We start from the raw sequence: 22,312 nt of genomic DNA, 5'->3' as shown, positions 1-22,312 counted from the left end.
CCTTCATAACTTTCTTGGCTTCTGGGCATGGTGGTGTTATTATCAGGTTGGTCTGTATTCATCTTGTATTGTTCAACATCAGAGTTCAGACATCAGAACCATTAATTCATCAAACAGATGTATGAGTTGGGTTTTGGAAACCTGGAAGGGAATTGAGAAACCAGGAATCTGGCAACAGTTTATATCTGAATTTCTTACTCTATATGGGAAGGATTCTATTTTGTCCTGTACTGTTATACTTCAAGGGATACTTTGAAGGGCGATAGGCCCAGCACTTAACTGATAATATAAAAACAGATTATTTACTCTGACTCTGTCCTCCTCATCCCTAATATTCTATTCTTCAATAACGAGGACTTCAAAAATATTCAATTTATTATCACATTCCTTGATGATTCTACAAAATAGTCCCAGTGTGCTAAATGGTAATTTTTCTATTACCATGGCTCTATTTGCACTGTCCCCAGTCTCCTCTATATGTGAGCAGGCACTATAAACATTTATAAGACTCTGCACTCAAAGGCATGCGTACGGGGGAGGGATAGCTCAGTGGTTTGTGCATTGGCCTGCTAAACCCAGGATTCTGAGTTCAATCCTTGAGGGGGCCATTTAGGGATCTGGGGCAAAAATTGAGGATTGGTCCTGCTTTGAGCAGGGGGTTGGACTAGATGATCTCCTGAGGTCCCTTCCAACCCTGATATTCTATGACATACTTTTGCAAATCCGAACATCCTGCTGTGTACTGAGGATGGAACAGACAGGCAGAGTAGGTGACAGCACTAAGGTATGTGCATCTCTGCAGCCTGGCCATCCAAAACAAAGCTAAAGGATCTGATTTTAGTCCAGGCACTGTGAACAGTTCCTTGAGGGCCTTTCCTGACTACTCATTTAAAAGTAGCTACTCTCGTTTCCAAAGACTAGTACAGTGAAAAGACTCTGTACAGTCATTAATTATTTCAAGATAAATTCACAGTGCTTAATTGTAATTTAGGTTCTCTTTGTTACATATACAAATATGATACAATGCTTTCTTTGTTATGCAGAACTAATTTATAAATGATGACTCATTGGCATGTTGCTACCATATCCAAATAAAATAGAGTTTACAAAGGAATAATCCAGTTACGGTTTACATGAGGCAGTTTTGTTGTTCACTTTTTACCCCGTACTTAAATTATTCAAGAATTTACTCTTAACTGATAGGTTAAGTATCCCTCTAAGGGCCCAATCCTGCTCTCCTTATTCAGGCACAACTCCCGCTGACTTTATGGGCCAGTTTTTGATCTTGGTTACTGATCTCAATACATCTTCAATGGAGTGACTGTGGAATTATCAGCAGAATTATCAGTGTGCCTGAGATCAGAATCTGGCCCAATGAGAGTTTTGTTGGGGAAAGGAGTGCACGACAAGAATTTTTGTGAAGTGTATTTCTGTTTTTAGATAAGTTGGGCAATTAAAATTAAGCAGCTTTTGGTAAAAGGACGGAAACCATTGAAACCCGTGTTGTCTTAAAATTAAAACTGCTTTGTAACCCTCTCTATTCACAGTATCTTTCAAGGGGGAATTTACCTCTGTAAATCTGTACACTGCAATGTCTTGTTTTCCCCCCAAAATTTGATCATGAGAAAACTATCCTTGCAAAAGCCAAACACACATAGAAATGGCTTTCTCTTTTGTGACAATTTTTTAAAAAAGTCTGATCATGTTACAAACACTTCCCCCCTCTTCTAAAAGACTGTTTTTCTTGTAATTAAGCAAATTTTCTTCCAGAAAGGTTTCTTTTAGCTTCAGCTGTTTTGCATGCTTCTGTAGCAGTAGAGCTCAGCCACTCTTTTAAATGAATGAAGATCTCCTGCTCAAATAATAAAGCTTGGATTGCCTGAGAGACAAACATACTATGCCAGCCAGACATTCAATGGTACTGAAACTTCCAGTTAAAAACACAGCTCAGCATGTGACACAGTTGGTTTGTGAAAAGCCTGAGGTAGCTATAGCAGATGATAATTACTAATGTAATAATTACCTTAACTAACAGTAATGTGACTTGCCTTGATAAGCTGTCTGTCCTCATTAAACTTGTTCACCTTCTCTGAAACTCTCCATGCTGCATGCTAGCACGGAGCAGCCGTATCCCCCGACCCAGCATGAGTCAGGGGTGCAGCCGCGATACCAGCCGTGAGAGCAGTCGAGATACAAGCCCTGCTCGGGGCTTCCCTCCACTTGGTGAGTACATGTAGGCATTGGAGCTTTAAGGGTCGATTTCCCTTTCCCCATTCTGATTATCTGTCCAAGACACTGCCAGGTGGAATGAGCTTGTTTCCTTCCTCTGTTCACTTCCTTACACTCCCCCTTTCCAGACCTGCTTCCTTTTTGTTCTCTTCTGCATGTTTCAATTCTGGTTCTCAGTGTTTTCTTTTAGTAGAAAGTCCCTTGATCCTGAACTCCTGTGATAATTTCAGTTTCTTTAAGTCCATTTGTACAGACCTCTGCTATGTTTCACCTAAAAAGACTGTTCCAATGTTTTGATGGATAACTATGAACGCAATCCTACTTGTACGGCTCAGAGTATGGTTAGCAGCACCACAAAGCCTACTGCAGAGTGACTTTAATTATATATTAACTGATCTGAAAGCTAGATACAAAGAGAGAAACAATAATTTCACACTAAACCTCAGTTGAGATCAAAATTCTTTTTATTTAAAGGTTCTATACAGCGCCATTAGCCACTGATTCGTAAGTTGGACATGCCATTCTGATGGAAATTCTCCTCAAGTGTGAGCATCTTTAGTGCTCAGAAAGGCTGAGGACTGAAATTAGCATGGTCATTCAGTTTAAACATACAGTACAACTATAAAATCTCATTACGGTTTATCATATGCAGACATTTTTGTTCTTCATAGGGCTGAAATGGCAGGATAGTTAATGTTTCTGATCATATGTCATTTCATATCCAACAGACTATATCACCTGTTGTACAAAAGCTTTGTTTGTCATCTCAGGACAAAATACAGTTGATCTCTGAGGCCTCTCTGTTTACATAGTAAATCTACAGCTGTGGGTTTGGTTTTCAAATTGGGGGAAAGAAATTATTATGGATTTCATCTGACAGGCTTGGTATATACAAAAGCTGTAGGATCTAGCTTTATAACTGGTGACAAAGTACAATTGTATGGAGTAATATGTAAGTGGAGCCGGAATACATGTTTGGGCTTGATTTCACTTTAATTTACAGAAGTGGAAGCTAGAGTTGCATAAGTAAATGAACTGAGCAATCTGTGGATTATGTGCTCCAGTCAGACCGGGAAGGGAGGTAAAACAAGATGGGCAAAATGCTCCTCTTTGGTCCTCAACTCTGATAATTTTTCTCTTCCTGTTTGTATAGCATATGGGGGAGAGTGAAACATGAAAGTCAAGATTTGCAGTGTAGATCTGAGGATATTTGGCTCAGTGATAGGAAGAAAAATACTCTTGGACAATGTGCGGTATTGGGGGGTACTATGCTAATTCCATTAACTTGCCATTACTCTGAAATTTCATTGACAATTGACTAACTTGTTATACTTCCTGATTAATCTTGTCTTTGGAACTGAATTATGAACAGTATAAGTGGTGTTTCCGTTACTGGTTTTATCATTTAATCTGGGGCTATTTCTTTAGGACTTGATCCAACTCTCAATACAGTCAATGGAAAGACTCAGATTGTCATCCATGGGAGTTGGATGCTTCTGTTCCCATTTGAAATCCATGCCAAAATTCCCATGGACTTTAGTGGAAGTAGACTGGAACCCTTAGCTTAATCTGAAAAAGGGTATTCCATAAGAGGCTTTATTAGGATTTTTTTCCCCCCTCTCATGCTTTCCCCTGATATTTTGCTAACTAGTGAAAATGTTAATGTGAACTGGGATACTTGAGAGTCCCATTCCAATACTTTGGACTTGTTCTTCATTAGATAATGTAGGTTAAAAAAAATTGAGTTTGAAAGGGGAACTGTGAAAACGTTTCCCTCTTTTTTTTTTTTTTTTGAACATCTCTTTACAAAACTGATTTAGATCTGAAATAATTATGGATGAAATTTACCCTGAAAGAAATGGACCAAGTCCTGCAGTCCTCAGTCAGTGTTGGTAGTCCTATTGAAGTCAATGGTACTACATGCACATTATTAAAAATGAGGGGAGCAGGGAGAGAATGTAAATATTTAAACCAAATTATTTGAAAATTACTCTCAAGCCAAGTTGTGAGATCAAGATTCCAGGTAACATACAGAACTGTTGTCGAGATAGGGTCTGATCAAAGCACATTAAACAAAGTCAATGGAAAGATTTCTGTTGTCTTTACTGGGCTTTGTATCAGACCAATAAGAACATGTGCCCTGTAGCTGAGGTCAGAATTAGAGCCTGTGTGTTTGGTGACCTTCCACAACAGCATTTCTGTTGTCTGGATTTTTTTCTCATCTTGATCTGTAGATCTAGAATGTGACCTTTGAACTATTGCAGGGAGTTTTCAGTGATTTCTACATACAGGATGAGCAAACAGTAGTTCTTAAGGCATCAGCATGGATATCCTTGTTGATGCCATTTTCTGGCACTGCATCATGAACCTGATCTTTCTTGGACCCCTATGTTCAGATCACAGCTACTTCTGTTTTGAATAATGTGCTTTACCCAAAATAAAGTACATTACCATAAAAGATTTTAAAAAAGAAACTAAAGTAGTGAGTTAGTATCTCTGTATTCATATTTCAAGTAGGTTCTGATGCACGGTAAGTATTTGGCCACACATTGCTCAGATATTTATCAATTTTTGAAGTTTTATCAATATTTGAAGAGAATTGGATACACAAAGCTATCCTATAGTACACCAGTGTTTTATGAAGGGGGCCCCTTGCTTGGCATTCTATAAAGTAACTGCTGGTATGATCATACATATCCAGTTGTGAGAAGGTGTTGATGCTAGTGAAAATATACAGGCATACATTGAAATGCAGTGTTCTATTTGGAGGTGGGGGTTGATCTGAATGAAAAACATCATATTAAATGTGTGTGGTTATTGTATTCAAAATAAAAAAACTGCATAAAATTGCCACCTCCTTATTCACTTCTGCCCCCACTGGGCTAAATAGTATCCTGGTGGTATGCTCATAAAACTCCCATTGATAGCCATGCGATTTTATGAGTTTGGCCCAAAGGGAAAGTGTCTACTTGCTTTACTGTGCACGGCAAGGTTTTTGCTTTGGTACCACTGGGGAGCAGCGGCTGAAGAATGAGATGGTTTCCTGATCTGACTCAGGAGACTACGACAAAATCACCAGCTCTGTTCTGTCTATAGAATCTTAATTGCTGGGAAGAAGTGGCAGATGCCAGCTTTATTATCAGAGGCCACGCTGAGTTTATGGGGCTAGCAGATAGAAGGGATCACCTTTTGATTTATAAATGGAGTCAATTTGATATTGGAGCCAGTGAGAGATAATAAATAAGCAGCGCAGTAGATACTACCTTTGTAGTGCTGTTTCTAAGCTCAATTATAAAAAGAAAAGGAGGACTTGTGGCACCTTAGAGACTAACAAATTTATTAGAGCATAAGCTTTCGTGAGCTACAGCTCACTTCATCAGATGCATACAGTGGAAAATACAGTGGGGAGATTTTATATACACAGAGAACATGAAACAATGGGTGTTACCATACAGACTGTAACAAGAGTAATCAGGAAAGATGAGCTATTACCAGCAGGAGAGCGGGGGGGGGCTAGGAGGAGGAGCGGGACCTTTTGTAGTGATAATCAAGGTGGGCCATTTCCAGCAGTTCACAAGAACAGTAGGAGGGGAAATAAACAAGGGGAAATAGTTTTACTTTGTGTAATGACACATCCACTCCCAGTCTTTATTCAAGCCTAAGTTAATTGTATCCAGTTTGCAAATTAATTCCAATTCAGCAGTCTCTCGTTGGAGTCTGTTTTTGAAGGTTTTTTTTTTTAAGAATTGCCACATTTAGGTGTGTAATCGAGTGACCAAAGAGATTGAAGTGTTCTCCGACTGGTTTTTGAATGTTATAATTCTTGACATCTGATTTGTATCCATTTATTCTTTTACGTAGTCACTGTCCAGTTTGGCCAATGTACATGGCAGAGGGGCATTGCTGGCACATGATGGTAGATGTGCAGGTGAACAAGCCTCTGATCGTGTGGCTGATGTGATTAGGCCCTATGATGGTGTCCCCTGAATAGATATGTGGACAGAGTTGGCAACGGGCTTTGTTGCAAGGATAGGTTCCTGGGTTAGTGTTTTTGTTGTGTGGTTGCTGGTAAGTATTTGCTTCAGGTTGGGGGGCTGTCTGTAAGCAAGGACTGGCCTGTCTCCCAAGATCTGTGAGAGTGATGGGTCATCCTTCAGGATAGGTTGTAGATCCTTGATGATGCGTTGGAGAGGTTTTAGTTGGGGGCTGAAGGTGATGGCTAGTGGCGTTCTGTTATTTTCTTTGTTGGGCCTGTCCTGTAGTAGGTGACTTCTGGGTACTCTTCTGGCTCTGTCAATCAGTTTCTTCACTTCAGCAGGTGGGTATTGTAGTTGTAAGAATGCTTGATAGAGCTCTTGTAGGTGTTTGTCTTTGTCTGAGGGGTTGGAGCAAATGCGGTTGTATCGTAGAGCTTGGCTGTAGACAATAGATCATGTGGTGTGGTCTGGATGAAAGCTGGAGACATGTTGGTAAGTACAGCGGTGAGTAGGTTTCCATTATAGGGTGGTGGTTATGTGACCATCGCTTATTAGCACCGTAGTGTCCAAGAAGTGGATCTCTTATGTGGACTGGTCCAGGCTGAGGTTGATGGTGGGATGGAAATTGTTGAAATCCTGGTGGAATTCCTCAAGGGCTTCTTTTCCATGGGTCCAGATGATGAAGATGTCATCAGTGTAGTGCAAGTAGAGTAGGGGCATTAGGGGACGAGAGCTGAGGAAGCGTTGTTCTAAGTCAGCCATAAAAATGTTAGCATACTGTGGGGCCATGCGGGTACCCATCGCAGTGCCGCTGATTTGAAGGTATACATTGTCCCCAAATGTGAAATAGTTATGGATGAGGACAAAGTCACAAAGGTCAGCCACCAGGTTTGCCGTAACATTATCAGGGATATTGTTCCTGACGGCTTGTAGTCCATCTTTGTGTGGAATGTTGGTGTAGAGGGCTTCTACATCCATAGTGGCTAGGATGGTGTTTCACTTTGTATTTAATTACTTTTTTGAATGATTTATTACACAGATGAAAAATACTTAATTTAAAATGTAACATTGGATGTGGTAGCCTGGGGATTATCACTTCAGTGAGTAAATTTTGTTATAGAAACCACTACAGAAAAAAATAGACTCCAGTGCAATAAGTCCAGCACAATTGTGGTAGAACCAATTTATTTGTCTACTTTTGTGTATTTTCACTGAAATGACTGTCGTAAATTGGAATAAATGCCTAAAGTCATAAACTTTCTGCTGTAGAATTATTACCTGAAAGAAGTGTACATACATCAGTTTAAGCCAAAACTATGTGACTCAGCCAGAGTATTTTTATTGAATTCAGTAATGTTTTCATGGAAACACTAATTAGTATGGTTTTTTAACACAATGTTGTGACGCAAGTACCTCTTGATGCCAATTCGCAGAGTGCAACGGGGTACAGGGATCTCCGGGGTACACCAACATAATGTCATGGAAGAACTCTATTGAAAGGCTGTGTCACGCTGGTAGTCCTAGCCATTGTGGAAATACAACTACAGAGAATATGCTTCTCACATATCTTGAGACCAGCTCCTCCAGACAGGTGTCTCCCACTCCCTCACCCACATCTCCAGAGGGTACCGTTGTGTACTGTATGTCATAAAATAGTATTCTGATAGCATTCAAAGTCAATGATAATGAAGAACTGGCAGAGACTTGAGAAGGAAACTAAGGCCTGGTCTACACTACAAAGTTAGGTTAAACTAACTACATTGCTTAAGGCTGTGGAAATCTTCCAACCCTGTGCTACGCAGTTAAGCTGACCTAAGTGCCAGGGTAGACTCCGTTAGGTCAATGGAAGAATTCTTTCATCAATCTAGCTATTGCCTCTTGGAGAGATGGATTTATTACAGTGACAGAAGACCCCCTTCCATCACTATAGTAAGTTTCTACACTACAGCGGCACACCGGCATCTGTGCTGCTGTAGCGTTTCTAGTGTAGACAGTACCCTAACAGGGAGAGGTAAGCAGCAGGTGTGGGGAGGGAACCCTATCTTGAGGTTTCAGAGTAGCAGCTGTGTTAGTCTGTATTCGCAAAAAGAAAAGGAGTACTTGTAGCACCTTAGAGACTGACAAATTTATTTGAGCATAAGCTTTTGTGAGCTACATGATGAAGTGAACTGTAGCTCATGAAAGCTTATGCTCAAATAAATTTGTTAGTCTCTAAGGTGCCACAAGTACTCCTATCTTGAGGTGTACATCGAAGGTCTGTTCTTGTGTATTTAGGTTTTTATTTGAATCTCTGTTCTTTCTTACATACATTTGTTTATTTTATAATTGAATTCAAGTGCTGTGCATATTACAGGAGCATGGTCTAAGATGAAACTGGTAAACGATGGTGAACTTTTCTTTGGGGAACAGATGATCTGGGATTTCTCTGGGTATCCCGTGATAATGGGCTAGGTACCACAGAGGGACACTTCAAAAGTATTCAGGGGCTGGATTGCATCTGTTGTCAGCCTGAAAGGCAAAGACAGGGCTGGTATAGCCCAGAGGAGAGTGCTTGAGTAGCTGACAGGCTGTTTGTGTTAGGGAGCTAACACCTAGTGGGTACTGGTAAGATTCCCTCAGTCTGGAGGCAGGTGTAACACGGAGAGTCTGAGTCCTGAGTGCTTCGAGAAGTGTCCCAAGTGTCGTTTTACTCACATTGTAAAGATTAACTTGAATGCCATTGGACTCTATTAAATATAAAAATCCTGTGGTAAATTAATGTTTTGGTCATATCACACTAAAAGCCTGATCTTTCAAGTGGCTACACATGGCCCCCATGATGTCACTGGGGCTCTATGCAGGTGTAAATGTCTGCCCGCACTCAGCAGCTTGCAGGACTGGGATCTAAATCAGGAAATGTGGAACAAAGTTCCTGCAGTAATGTTAACTTGGCCACATTGCTCAAGTATAGGTATTTTGTATTCCTTTGTTTCTTCTTAGGCCCTGATCCTGCAGAGAGATCCGTATATGTACAAGGAGGGTCTGCCTTGTGAAGCTTAATATGTAACTCTTTACTGATCCTGCAAACCTTACTTTCATGAGTCATTTTTTATATCAGTGCTTACTTGAATAAATGCATGGGGCCTTAGGCTCCATTTTTATAGACTGCATTGCACACCCTGAATACCTTATGGCCAAGTTCCCATTGCTGTGAGAAACTTTTTTTTTTCTTTCTCATTTTTGTATGTAATTTTAATGTTACATTGACAAATGTTTGGCAATTAAATAAAAAAAAATCCTTTAAATTCTTGTAATGTGCATATATGTGCACCATTGACAGTGTGTATGTAGCATTATAAATTAAGAGCCATGTTCAAATGTAACTTCAAGTATTAATAGCGACAATCAAACAATAAGGCCTTCAGTAGAACTATTGTATTGACTGAGAATTACTCATCTGAGCAGAGTACAGAATTGGGCCTTTATTTTAGAGTTTTTAGACTTGTGTTTTTGAGTTACGTGAGCACAGCATTGTTAGATATATGGGAAAAAGCTCTTTAAAAACACTGGCATAATTCAGAAATGGCTGAAAATTTTTTTTTCCAACATTCAAAAACAAATCACCTTTGTGCTGAAACTAAGAATGGAAAACTTCTGCTCTAAAGGAATTTGTCAAAGAAGTTATGAACCACTGAAAATGAGGGGCTAAAATGGAAGATGGAATTCAGTCTTAACTCCAGCCTTTGCTACTATATAAAGGTCTGTTGCTATAACATTTTGAGTATGTGTGTATATATATTACACTCTCTACGCACACATACATATATGTATGTATATAATATATTTATATAAACACAATAACTATGTACAAAAATGTTATAATATAGCTGTCATAGCCACAATGGCTAGTGTGTGTGTGTGTGTGTGTATGTGTAAAACTAAAATATTTAACAAAAGAGCTGCGTTCAGTGGCTTATTTATTTCCCGGTATGACTCCTTACACTTTTGTGACAACTCATTCTACTGAAATTTGTCTTGTCATTGACATTGTTTCTTGTACATAGAGTAGAATATTGTGAGAAATATTTTCAAGCACAATTCCTAATCATTCCTCTTGGCTTCACTTTGGGATTTAGATTGATCACATCTAAATCCTGTTACAGGGTTAAATGTTCCACATTCTCATACTAGCTGTTTTTAGGAGCTGTGGTTCTGGAACATGACTGACACTCACCAGTCTTTGCTGAACTGCACACAATTTGGTATTCTTAAAAACAATGTATTTGTTTGTCACACATTGTGTTTGTGGTTGTGGGGGAAAGGAGGAAGCTGCCGATGGAGATTTTGCCTTGGGGCTTGCACTGTATTTGTTGTGCATTCATACGCGGCAGCATTTCCTTTCACTATAAAACACCCATGTTGGTAGTAATCGTGTGCATCCCTTTTGGACTGTGGCATTTTCTGTCTTGGGTACTTGTGTGTTAATCCTGTGGGTGTTGCCATTCCTTTTACTTGCAGCTTCTCGACGTCATTCCAGGTCCACTAGTGCTCTCTCCACTGCTGATTCTGTTGGGCAGTCAGGTGAACAAGTGCTAACTGCATGAATCTGCTTCTTAATATTAGTCTTGTTTTACAACCATTTTAACATTTGCTGTCATGCATATCAGTCAGCACTTGGCATGTGCTTTTCATTACTGTGGGGTTTTTGTTTAACATGCTTTTTTTATTTTAGTTTATTGAATGTTTTTTATTTTGTTTTATGTACTTTAGGAACATCATGAGCAGTGTACAAACAAACCGAGGGTGATCCGGGGCATTCTTAATTCCACCCTGCAAATGGATCAGCTGTGTAACGTGGGATAGATCCTCAGGGATGCTGAGCACTCACAAGTCCCATTTATGTCAATGGGAGTTGCAGGTGCTTGGGATCAGACCCTTACTGGTCAGATCCTGCATATTGCTGAGTATTCCCAAATCCCACTCAGCACCCTTGTAAGATCAAGCCTCAGATGCACAAGAGCAACACGAAATTAGCACTGGATGGGCTTTTTAAATAAAAATGGCAAATATAACATTTTCCAATATATAATTTTTTAAGGCCTGGTCCAAATCTCACTCAGGCCAAGGGAAAGACTCCCTTTAAAGTCCCTGTGCTTTAGCTCACGGTAATAATATTTAGATTTTAATGGGATAAATCCTGAGATTCTTACCTGCCTTTTACTCAAACAAAATTCCCATTGAATGTGTGGGCCAAATCCTCAGATATTGAGCATGTGCAACTGTCTTTGAAATCAGTTGATTTCAGCGGGAGTTTTTCTTTAATAAGAGCTGGGTGAGGACTTCAAGATTTGGTGCAGTGGGAGTTTAGCTGCCAAGAACTGAGTGAGGAGTTAGCCCAATATTGTAGCTGCAAAGCTGTCCTTTTCATAAAGCAGAGTGGAGGCATTAATGACATTGCCAATCATTTAACTATCCCCATTTTGATAGTGTGTTTGAAATTCTCCTTAACTTAGGGTGAGATTGAATTAAATGACTGTTATTTAACTCAAACCCTCAAAATTGATTCTTTTAATCTAGTGATTCTATAAAAAATAATTATAAGTTGAACTGACTTCGACCTTGAGAATTTTTTAGGCCACAATTCAAATTTGATGCATTTCACAGAATAATTGAAATAACTGAAAAATTATGTTTCACTGTAATAAAGGTGAAGGTCTAGACTACACGTTCCTCTTCCACTTCTTATGATATATTCTACATTTTTAGCTTCTGTAAATTTGCACGAAGTTTGATCAAACACAACACAGTAAATAACCTTTGTCCTTGAGAAGACTAAAGCCAGTGGGAATTTTGCCTCCATACTGATGATAAAATCAAGCCACAAATAGACCTAACTTCCCTTTTTTTAAAAATGAACTAAAGCTGGAATTTTCAAAGGGGCCTAAGTGAGTTTTGCTCTCAAATCCCAATAATATCCTTGGGAATTGAGTGCCCAATTCCCTTAGTCATCTTTGAAAACCTCAGCCATCATTTACGTAACTCCCAAATAGTGAGCAATCCCACTAAATAGCATGAAACCAAGTGGCATAGACTTTCAAATCCTATGTATCTTGCTCACATAAGAAGTTCCACTGAAATCAGTTACCTCTTGGAAGAGTAAGGTTTAATCCTTAAGCAGGTTTCAGACAAACTGTTTTGAATTGTAGATAAGACATTTTACTAGTCTTTCAGTCTAACTAGAGTTCTTCAATGCAACTGAAAAAAAATGTGTCTGAAATTGAGGTTGTTGTAGCCCCACTCATGCAGCTCTTAAACATGTATAATTCCCATTTAAATAAAAGGGAGATTACATGCTCAAAGACAGCAAGATTGGTGGTTTAAGCTTACTTCATATTGCAAAGCTGTACACAGCTTGGAAACACTGGCCCCAGTCCTGCTTTGGCAGTGTCAAAGATGGCCCTTGCAGAGTACCCTGATTCTTAGGGGGGTGTTTCTTAGCCAGTCCAGAGCAAGTGTAGTGGCTCAGGCAAGGGGAGCAAAGATGCATGACCAGAGCACATGGTACTCTGGCTATTCTGTGCCAGCATAATGATGCTGGGTCTGCTCTCAGTTGTGCCAGCAGCCAGGCATGTCCCCAGCACAGCCCAGAATTAGGGAGATTCAAAAGCTTATATAGACACCTTTGATGGATGCCCCACCTCATTTCTGCACTTGATGCAGGAACAGAGTATCAGGGAATTGGGGCCCAATGTGTTTTGTGTTACATTATTCAGTGACCTTTAAATCTGTGTCTCAGAGATTCCAGCAGTACTCGTGGAGCAAGATATATGCCAGCATGCCACATTGTACTTATTCTGATTTGTTTAAAAAGAGTCCCTTTTGTTTATGTTTATGCCGGGTAATTTAAACTGGTTTACAACTGAATTATTTTGTCATTCTGTTATTCATTAAAAACAGAAACTGTCTTCCCTTTTCTAATGCAACGCTAAATTAACTTGCAAACCAATGACACTCAAAGTGCTATGTGATGATACCAAGAGACCGAATTCTGCTCTCAGTACCACCTGAGCAATGCTGCTTAAATCAGTTAGGTTTGCACAGATATAACTGAGAACACAATTTACCTCATCATTTTCTGCCTTTTTGTATATGCCAGTTATCCATCTGTGTTTGTGAAAACACTTGTGTCTTCTGTATACTTTCATAAAATAAATCTATGTAGCAACGCATTTAGTTTGTATCATATATAATGCAGTGTCATCTCCTCTGCATTCCTACTAAAGGAGTTACAGATCTTTCCATTCTGGGATGAAATTTCTATCAAGTATTTATAACGGTTGTGCAACTGAGTTCATTAAAAAAGGGGATGGTAATAGCGCATACAATTTTTATTTTCTTGTAAAATGTCATGATTTGATTATTTTTTGGCAGTAGTTTTTAAGAAATTCATTTTTTCCCCTTGTAATGTGTTTTGTAGAAAATGTGCTTGTTGTAAATTTAAAATGTTTGATCTGATAATGCATCTCTGAAAGATAGTAGGAAACTCGTAACTACCATCCGTCCACTTCTAAACATAAATATAGAAACAATCAGGTTTTCAGTTCATCACGTGACAAAATATGTTTTTAATTAAAAAAAAAAAAAACAAACCCTCCTATTTTCCCGTTGCTGATCTAATCCTGCAACCCCTTAATCAGACAAAAGTTGGATTTAATTCAAGTTGGAGTTTTGCCAGAGTAAAGACTACAAGTTTAAGCCCTTAAGAGATTAATTCAAATAGTACAAAAACCATTCTTTTGGGACAATTCCACCTCTCTCTAGTTCTTTGTATAACTGTTAACAATTTTTTTTCTCTATAATTGAGGTTTGCAAGAGAGTTCTGTACTGTAGAATTTAAAATGTAAATGTTAAGGTGTGTAAACCAGCATAATTTTCTTATATTTAATTATTTCCCTATTAAGTGTTTGCACTCAAATAATCTTCTGAACGTAATACTTTACATCTGTTGCATAGAAGGATGCAATACATTTATACCATTTACAAATGATCATGTTCCTTTTTGGTCAAAGCTTTTAATGGATAGAATATTTTTCCTTAGTTAAATATTAAATACAAAAAACCTGTTTAAAAAATCCTTGACTTGGTCCCTTTTGCCCACTGATCTTGTATTGTGTATCGACCAAATACCGCTTAAGTACACCACAGATGGGTATACACATGTGCAGCTTGACCCTGCACCATTTATGCTAATAGGTTTACATTTATTTAAATGGTAACATTTGTGGGACCATTCTCCACTAAGACCATATAAATGTATGTCCTCTGGAGATTAGTCTGTCCATGAGTCCAGGCACACCCATGAATAAATATACAGATCATGGCTCTGGGCACCAGATTGCCCCAAGTAGCTCATGTCATTGAAAGATCTGCAGAGCAGCTTTCCCCTGTTTATAAGTGGAGCCCGGACTAGGGTACACTACCTTCTTTCCATACTCCCTCTGCTCTAGAAAGTATTTATGAACAGTGTGGTGCCAGAACTTGGCCCATGATAGGTAAATCCACTGCCCCTGTATCCAATGCTTAATTTGTGCTAGGGCTGAGCCTTGGCACTTCTAGGCTTCGTAGTTCATAGCCTTGCCACCTCTGGGCTTGCGCCCTAGCACCTACTTACTTGAGCCCTGGCACATCTTTCATTACAAATTAAATGCTACTTGTGTCTGATCCCCCTCGAATACCTACTGTAGGCCTTTGGCTGACAGAATGTGTTTTATTAGTACGAATAATATATGTGTCTGCAAATTAGCCATTTGCTGGGCTTTTGCTAAATGACATTAATATGCAAAATCCTGGGAAATGATAAAAGAGGCCAAGCAATATTTTGGATGTAAATCACATTTTGGGCCCAGTGCTGTTCACATTGAAATCACTGGGAGCTTTTCCATTATATTAAAGGGTTGCCACCTTTCTAATTGCTGGTAACTTGATCTCTGAGGCTTTCCCTGCACTGCTGCTGCTTCTTTGAGTGCTTGCTCATGTCAATTCCATTCTAGGTGTGTGCGCGCCCACATGCACGGCTGTCACAGATTTTTGCCTAAGTGGTATCCGTAGGGCCAGCTACGGCACCTCCTGGAGTGCCGCTCTCATGCCACAGTATATCAAGCACCGCTGGCCCTGCACCCTCTCAGTTCCTTCTTACCGCCTGTGGTGGTCAGTCAGAGTGCCTCTGCCCCTTGCTTCGCAAGCGGCCAGTGGTTTCTTTCCTGTTTCAGCCTTGTGCTTCCAGTTGTAAATATTTCTATTGTTTCTTAGTTAGTAGTTAAGTAGCTGTTAAGTGTTCACTTAGTTAGGTGGGGGCTTTGCCCTGGGCAGGGCATGCCCATTCTCTGGGTTTTAAGCCCTGCTCCATGTGTAAAAGGCCTATCCCTGTTAGTGACCCTCACAATAGTTGTCTGCAGTGCCCTGGAGAGTCCCACATGAAGGAGTATTGTCACATCTGTAAGAACTTTCGTCATCGGACACAGAGGGAACGCGACATACATCTCAGGGCCCTCCTGATGCAGGAAGCCAGCTTGGTCTGAAATGACACCCAGCACTTCAGCCTCGGTGCACAGCGCACCTCTGGCACTGTTCCCTGTCCCTGGTACTGAAAAAGAAGCTGAAGAAAATGGCACTGGGCCAGCCTGATAAAGGCACGCTGGGCAAAGGACCCTGTTTGGGCCTTATTCCCACTCCAGACCTGCACAAGGGCACCACCCAGGGGAGTGCCTCCCCCTGAACAGACCCACCACCAACTCCGGCGAGCGGTACAGGGTCAAAGCTTATGGGTTGGTCAATGCCTGCTCAGCTCTCAGCGCCTGCAGAGCCAAGGGAGCTCCTGCTGGTGCTGGCACCACGTTCAGCAATGGAACTAGCTAAGGCGAGGGCAAGCCCGCCAGTAAGGCCTTGCAAAGGATGAGCAAGCGCCACTGATCTCCAGAGCCAAGGCAGAGAACTAGGTCGCCATGCTCTTGGTCTCCGTGGCCCAGGTCTCCGGCCCATCATTACCAGTCATTGGTACCACACTCCCGGTCCCTGTCTTTGTGCCAAAGCTCTCCCGGGCGTAGTCAATCCCTTTGGCACCGATCTGCGTCACGTTGCTGACACCTTGACTTTGAGGCCACTCCGCAACACGATGCTGCTCTCCCTACTCCTGGCACCAGTCGGAATGCTCCTGGTCACCGTTGGCGTCAGACCCAGGCCTCAACAGCCCTTCCGTGGTCACCGGAGGGCGACGACTTATCTGGACTGGTGGCACAGTTTAGCCCCTCACCCAGGCTGCAAGGGGACTGGGCCCTGGAGGGAGCATCTGTGGCATTGAGGCTGGCCTGGTAGCAGGGTCAATGGACGAACTAATGGACTTATTGAAAAGCTTGGGGGGGGTTACTGTTATACCATTGCCCCACTCACGGCAACCCTTGGTTGCCACATCAGACAGGCCAAAATCTGCGGCCGCAGCACCACCGGCACTGGGTTCGGTGCAGGATGTTCTGGTGATCGTCGCGGGTGAGGAGCTGGTGCCCACCCCAAGGCCACTCTCCCCTTTGGGGGAAGATGCCAGAGGGCCTCCCCTGGTGGTCCAATCATCATCATCCTCCTCCCTGGACGAGGCGGTGGTGGAGCCCTCCACAGCTAGCCATGCCACTCCGTAGCGTGGCTTTGAATTTGGGCCTCAAAGCAGAGGAGATGGAGGAGCTGATGAACACATTGTTCAATGTGCTCTTGGTGGCCACCCCAGCCCGAGTTGCACTCCCAGTGCATGAAGGGGTCTTGAACATCGCCAAGTTGATTTGGCAAACCCCATCCTCTATTCTGCCCTCATCTAAAAGAGTGGAGAAAAAGTACCTCGTCCCGGCAAAAGGGTTCGAAAACTTGTATACCCACCCACCACCAGGATTGTTGATCGTGTCTGTGGCCAACGAAAAGGGTAAGCAGGGCCCCACCTGTTCCACCCCCAAAAATAAAGACGCTAAGCAGTTGGCCTTGTTTGGTCACAAGATTTATTCGATGGCCAGCCTCCAGTTTCGGGTGGTGAACCACCAGCCCCTCTTGGGCCATTACAGTTTTAACTTGTGGGACTCCCTCCTCAAGTTTAAAGACTCCATAGCCCAGACGGTGGCCCAGGAATTTGCAACCCTGGTGGAGGAAGGCACTGCGGCAGCTCGGTGTTCCCTCCAAATGGCCTGGGATGTGGCCAATTCGGCTGCCCGGGTGGTCACCTCAGTGGTGGTTATAAGGCGCAGTCTGCAGACCTGTCCCAGGAAATGCAGGCCTCTATTCAGGACCTCCCATTTGATGGTGTCGGTCTGTTCTCCGACCAGATGGATGCGCGGCTTCAAGGCCTTAAGGACACATGGGCGACTCTCCGCTCTCCAGGGATGCACATTCCTCAAGCATCAAGACAGCTGTTCTGGCCTCCTCCGCCGCCACGACAGTGGAAGCCTCGTCAGTGGCCTACAAGGAGACGGGACACTGGGTTTAGCCGCCGCCACCTGTCATCGTCTCACTCCCCTGCACAGCTAGCCCGGTGAAGCACCAAGGGGGCCAGAAATGCTCATTTTGAGGGTGCACCCGAGAGTGACGCACCAGCCATCTGCCTGGATCCTGCCTGCCCTTTCCTTGACCGCCTCTCCCCTTCTTCTTTGCCTGGTCCCAGGTTACATTGGATCGTTGGGTCCTGGACATAATCGCTTGGGGCTATACCCTGCAATTTTTGGACACCCCTCCCTCCCGTCCCTCCTCTTCCCCGTCCCTCTTCAGACCTTTCTCATGAGCTTCTCCTTGTTCAGGAGGTTGAAAAGGTTCCTTAGGATATGAAAGGAAGAGGATTCTACTCCTGATACTTCCTAATCCCAAAGGTGAAAGGGGGCCTCAGGCCCATTCGGGCCTAAGTCTCTGGCCTCAGGCCCATTCTGGCCAAGTCTCTCAAGAAGCTGATGTTTCGCATGGTCTCCCTGGCCTCCATCATCCCTCCCCTGGATCCAGGGGACTGGTATGCTGCTCTCGACTTAAAGGATGTGTACTTCCATGTCTCCATATTCCCAGGACACAGGTGGTTCTTGTGCTTCATAATGGCCAGGCGACATTTTCAGTTCACAGCGCTATCTTTTGGCCTGTCCTAGGCCGCCTGGGTGTTCACAGAATGTGTGGAGCCAGTGGTGGCTTACCTCAAACAACAGGGGGTCCAAATCTTTCTGTATCTTGACAACTGGCTCATCAAGGGCAGATATCCAGAGCAGGTGCAAAGGAGCCTCGATCTGGTGCGTTCCACTTACAGCAACCTGGGCCTGTTGGTAAACACAGAAAAGTCCACGTTAACTCCAGTCCAGTGCATAGTTTACTGGGGCAGTCCTTGACTCCATGCAGGCCAGGGCCTTCCTTCCCGAGGCACATTTTTGGGCCATGGCGGACTTAATCTCCCACATAAAAGCCCACACACTCACTACAGCCCACATGTGGTTTCATGCTGTCTTTGTATGAGGCTTCTGCAAATGTGACTGGCCTCGGTTTATTCTCCCAGCGAGCACTCCCTAGACCAGGGATCTCAAACTCGAATCACCACGAGGGCCACATGAGGACTAGTACATTGGCCCGAGGGCCACATCACTGACATCTTTTCATATAAAGGTACAAAAGCCCCCTGGCCCCACCCCCACTCCACCCCTTCCATGAGGCCCTGCCCCTGTCCCGCCTCTTCCCACCCCTTCCCTGCCCCCTTTCCAATCCTTTCCCCAAAGTCCCCATCCCAACTCCGCCCCCTCCCTGCCCCTATTCCAACCCCTGCCCCACCTCTTCTCCACCTCCTCTCCTGAGCATGCAGCTCCCTTCTCCTCCTCCCTCCCTCCTGGAAAGCACTAAGCGCTGCCAAACAGCTGTTTGGTGGTGGGAAGTGCCTGGAGGTAGGCTTAGGAGCAGGGATGCAGCGCGCTGCGGAGGGAGGGGAGCTTGGTGGCCTGCAGAAAATAACTCCAGGGGGGCAAGGGGAGCTTGGCGGGCCACAGGAAATAACTCCGGGGGGGGGCACAGGGAGCTTGGCGGGCCACAGGAAATAACCCATGTTTTTGAGACCCCTTCCCTAGACCAAGTAGTCACAGTACCGAGCCATATCCTACTGTCATTGCACTGGTGGCAGGATCCCACATCACTGCTGCAAGGACTTCCCTTTGTGTCTCTGACCCCATTGCTCACCCTGGTCTCGGATGCTTTGGATCTGGGCTGGGAAGTCCACCTGGGCCAGCTCAACATCCAGGGTCATTGGCTGCAACCTGACCTGGCTCTTCACATCAATGTCAGGGAGCTCAGGGCAGTTTGGCTAGCCTGTCAGGTTTTCTTGTCCCACCTGAAGGGCAAGGTTGTGCAGGTCCTGATGGACAATACCGCTGCAATGTATGACATCAACAGGCAGGGTGGCGCCAGGTCTTTAGCCCTTTGTCGCAAAGTGTTCAGCCTCTGGGACTTCGCATGAGGGATGCTGTTCACTTGGTGACTACTCACCTGTCGAGGACCAAGAATGTCTTGGCGGATCGCCTCAGTAGAACCTTCTCGTCTCGCCACGAATGGTCACTCCATCCAGAAGTAGTCAGCCTGATCTTCCGCAAGTCGGGGACTCCCCAGGGGGACCTGTTTGCATCCAGGCAGAACAGGAAGTGCCACGTGTTCTGCTGTCTGCAGGGCAGGGACAAGGGCTCCCTGTTGGATGCCTTCCTGATCTCCTGGTCGGGAGTGCTGATGTACACCTTCCCGCTGGTGCCCTTGATCCACACGGTCCTCCTGAAGGTACAGCAAGACAAGGTCAAGATCATCCTTGTGGCCCCCTTGTGACCACATCAGCACTGGTTTGGCATGCTGCTGAGTCTGTCGACAGCTTCCTCCTCCCCCCCCCCCCCACAGCTACCTCTTTGGCTGGATCTGCTGTCCCAGAACCCGGCAATCTGCTGCACCGGAACCTGGCAGCACTGCACTTGACAGCCTGGCTTCTGCCTGGCTGAATGGGGAGGAGCAACAATGTTGCGCCAGTGTCCAGCTGGGCAGTAGGAAGCCCTCCACCAGGGCTTTGTGGCAAAGTGAAAGTGTTTTACATGTTGGGGTTTGGATCGTTGCATCTGTGCGGAGCAGGCCCCCCTGCAGGACATCCTGGACTGTTTGCTGCACCTTAAGCTCCAGGGCCTATCACTATCTTCGGTCAAGGTGCACCTGGTGGCCATTTTGGTGTTCCACCCTCCATTTCGAGGCAGGTCGGTCTTCGCCCACCCTACAATGGCATGGTTTCTGAAGGGCCTGGAGCGCCTTTACCTGCATGATCAGGATCTGGTATCCCCTTGGGACCTGCATCTTGTGCTGTCATGGCTCCCCCCTTCAAGCCCCTCGCTTCCTGTTCTTTACTGCTTCTCTCCTGGAAGGTCTCCTTCCTAGTTGCCATAACTTCGGCCCGTCGAGTGTCTGAAATCAGAGTGCTAATGTCTGAACCACCTTACCCAGTTTTCTATAAGGACAAGATTCATTTGCGTCCACACCTGGTCTTTCTGCCCAAGGTCCTCTCCCAGTTCTATACTGGTTAAGACATATACTTGCTGGTTCTTTTTCCTAAGCCCCATGCGACAGATGAAGAAGGCAGGTTGCATACCCTGCACGTCAGGCGCACTCTGGCCTTCTACATAGACAGAACAAAGCCATTCCTTAAGTCAACGCAGTTGTTCGTGGCGATCGCAGACAGGATGAAAGGTTGCCCTATGTCTGACCAAATAATATCCTCTTCGATTACTGCCTGTATCTGCTACTGCTACGAGCTAGCAAAGGTGCCCCCATCGCCGATAGTGACGGCTCACTCGACTAGGTCCTTCCTCGCTCAGGTGCCGATCCAAGAGATCTGTTGCACCGCGACCTGGTTGTCTGTCCACACATTGGCTTCACACTATCCTCTGACCCAGCAAGCTCGGGATGACACTGGGTTCGGCAGAGCTGCACTACAAGCTGCACAACGGTGAAGTCCAAGCCCACCCCATTGATACTGCTTGTGAGTCATTTAAAATGGAATCCACATGAGCAAGCACTTGAAAAAGGAAAAACGGTTACCTACCTTTCGTAACTGTTGTTCTTCGAGATGTGTTGCTCATGTCCATTCCATTACCCGCCCCTCTGTCAGAGTTGTCGGCAAGAAGGAACTGAGAGGACACAGGGCCAGCCACAGCTGGCCCTATGGGTACTGCTAAGGCAAAAATCTCCGATGGCCACACACGTGGGCATGCGCACACCTAGAATGGAATGGACATGAGCAACACATCTCAAAGAACAACAGTTACGAAAGGTAGGAAACTGTTTTTTTCCTCCCAAGGCTCCGCCCCTGCTCTGCCTCTTCCCTTGGGGCTCCGTCCCTTCTCTGCCTCTTCCCCAGAGCCCGCCTCCCTCCCCACCTCTTTTCCTCAAGGCCCTGCCCCTGTCACTTGCTTCTTTTCCCATCTCCCCCGGTCGCTCGCTGGATCGTCTCAAGGAGCTGCCTGCAGGTAGGAGGCAGCCCCAGCTGAGCTTGTGCTGGCATGGGTTAATGATTCAGCGCTTCCTCCTGCCCCACAGTAACTGGACTTTTGGTTCGGGGTGCCATTTAGAGTTGCCAGGTCCCCTTTTTGACTGCACTTTCCGGTTGAAAACCAGGTACCTGGCAACTCTAAATGGCATCTGGACACAGAAGCCAAAAAGCAGAGTGTCCAGGTAAAACCCAGATGGGTGGCAACCCTGATCAGATCCTTTATTTACTTGCAAAAGAAAGAATTTCTATGTTGATTTATGATACAGTATTGAGGCCAAGTTTCAGTACAGGGCAAATTTAAGCCCGTTCCTCTAAGAGCCATTTAACAACAAAGGTGAGGTTGGAACCACTTCAGAGATGATCACACCATAAATGTTTCTTCCTTTTTATATGTTCTTCTTCCCACATGAGAGGAAACAACTCATCTAGTGGTTAGTCAAGTCTTGAAACTTTATATGTAAGATTTCAAGCCTTTGATTTCAATCAAATGACCCTTGTGAGTAGGGGCTGCTCAAATGAGAGAGTTGCAATATCGGCACTTAATAGAATTAGTGAGTAATGGACCTGT

The 22,312-nt window shown here is 44.1% G+C and overlaps 1 protein-coding gene across 41 annotated transcripts in view; it reads left to right on the top strand.

The window, feature by feature from the left end:
* Positions 1-22,312, top strand: part of CLASP1 (cytoplasmic linker associated protein 1) — a 290,372-nt gene that overhangs the window by 195,673 nt on the left and 72,387 nt on the right. For 17 of the 41 annotated variants that reach the window (XM_043504920.1, XM_038421081.2, XM_038421077.2 and 14 more), the window contains 2 exons: positions 2,116-2,223; positions 10,704-10,766. The exons of 19 other annotated variants lie outside the window; for them this stretch is intronic. In XM_043504920.1, the coding sequence (XP_043360855.1) occupies positions 2,116-2,223; positions 10,704-10,766 (171 nt within the window). The remainder of the gene's footprint in view (positions 1-2,115; positions 2,224-10,703; positions 10,767-22,312) is intronic. 5 more of the 41 variants (XM_043504921.1, XM_043504922.1, XM_043504924.1 and 2 more) reach the window with 2 other exon arrangements.

Source organism: Dermochelys coriacea, chromosome 11 (assembly GCF_009764565.3).
Source record: "Dermochelys coriacea isolate rDerCor1 chromosome 11, rDerCor1.pri.v4, whole genome shotgun sequence".
NCBI lineage: Eukaryota > Metazoa > Chordata > Testudines > Dermochelyidae > Dermochelys > Dermochelys coriacea.
The sequence above is the reverse complement of the archived record's forward strand: the minus strand, read 5'-3'. Positions and strand labels throughout refer to the sequence as shown.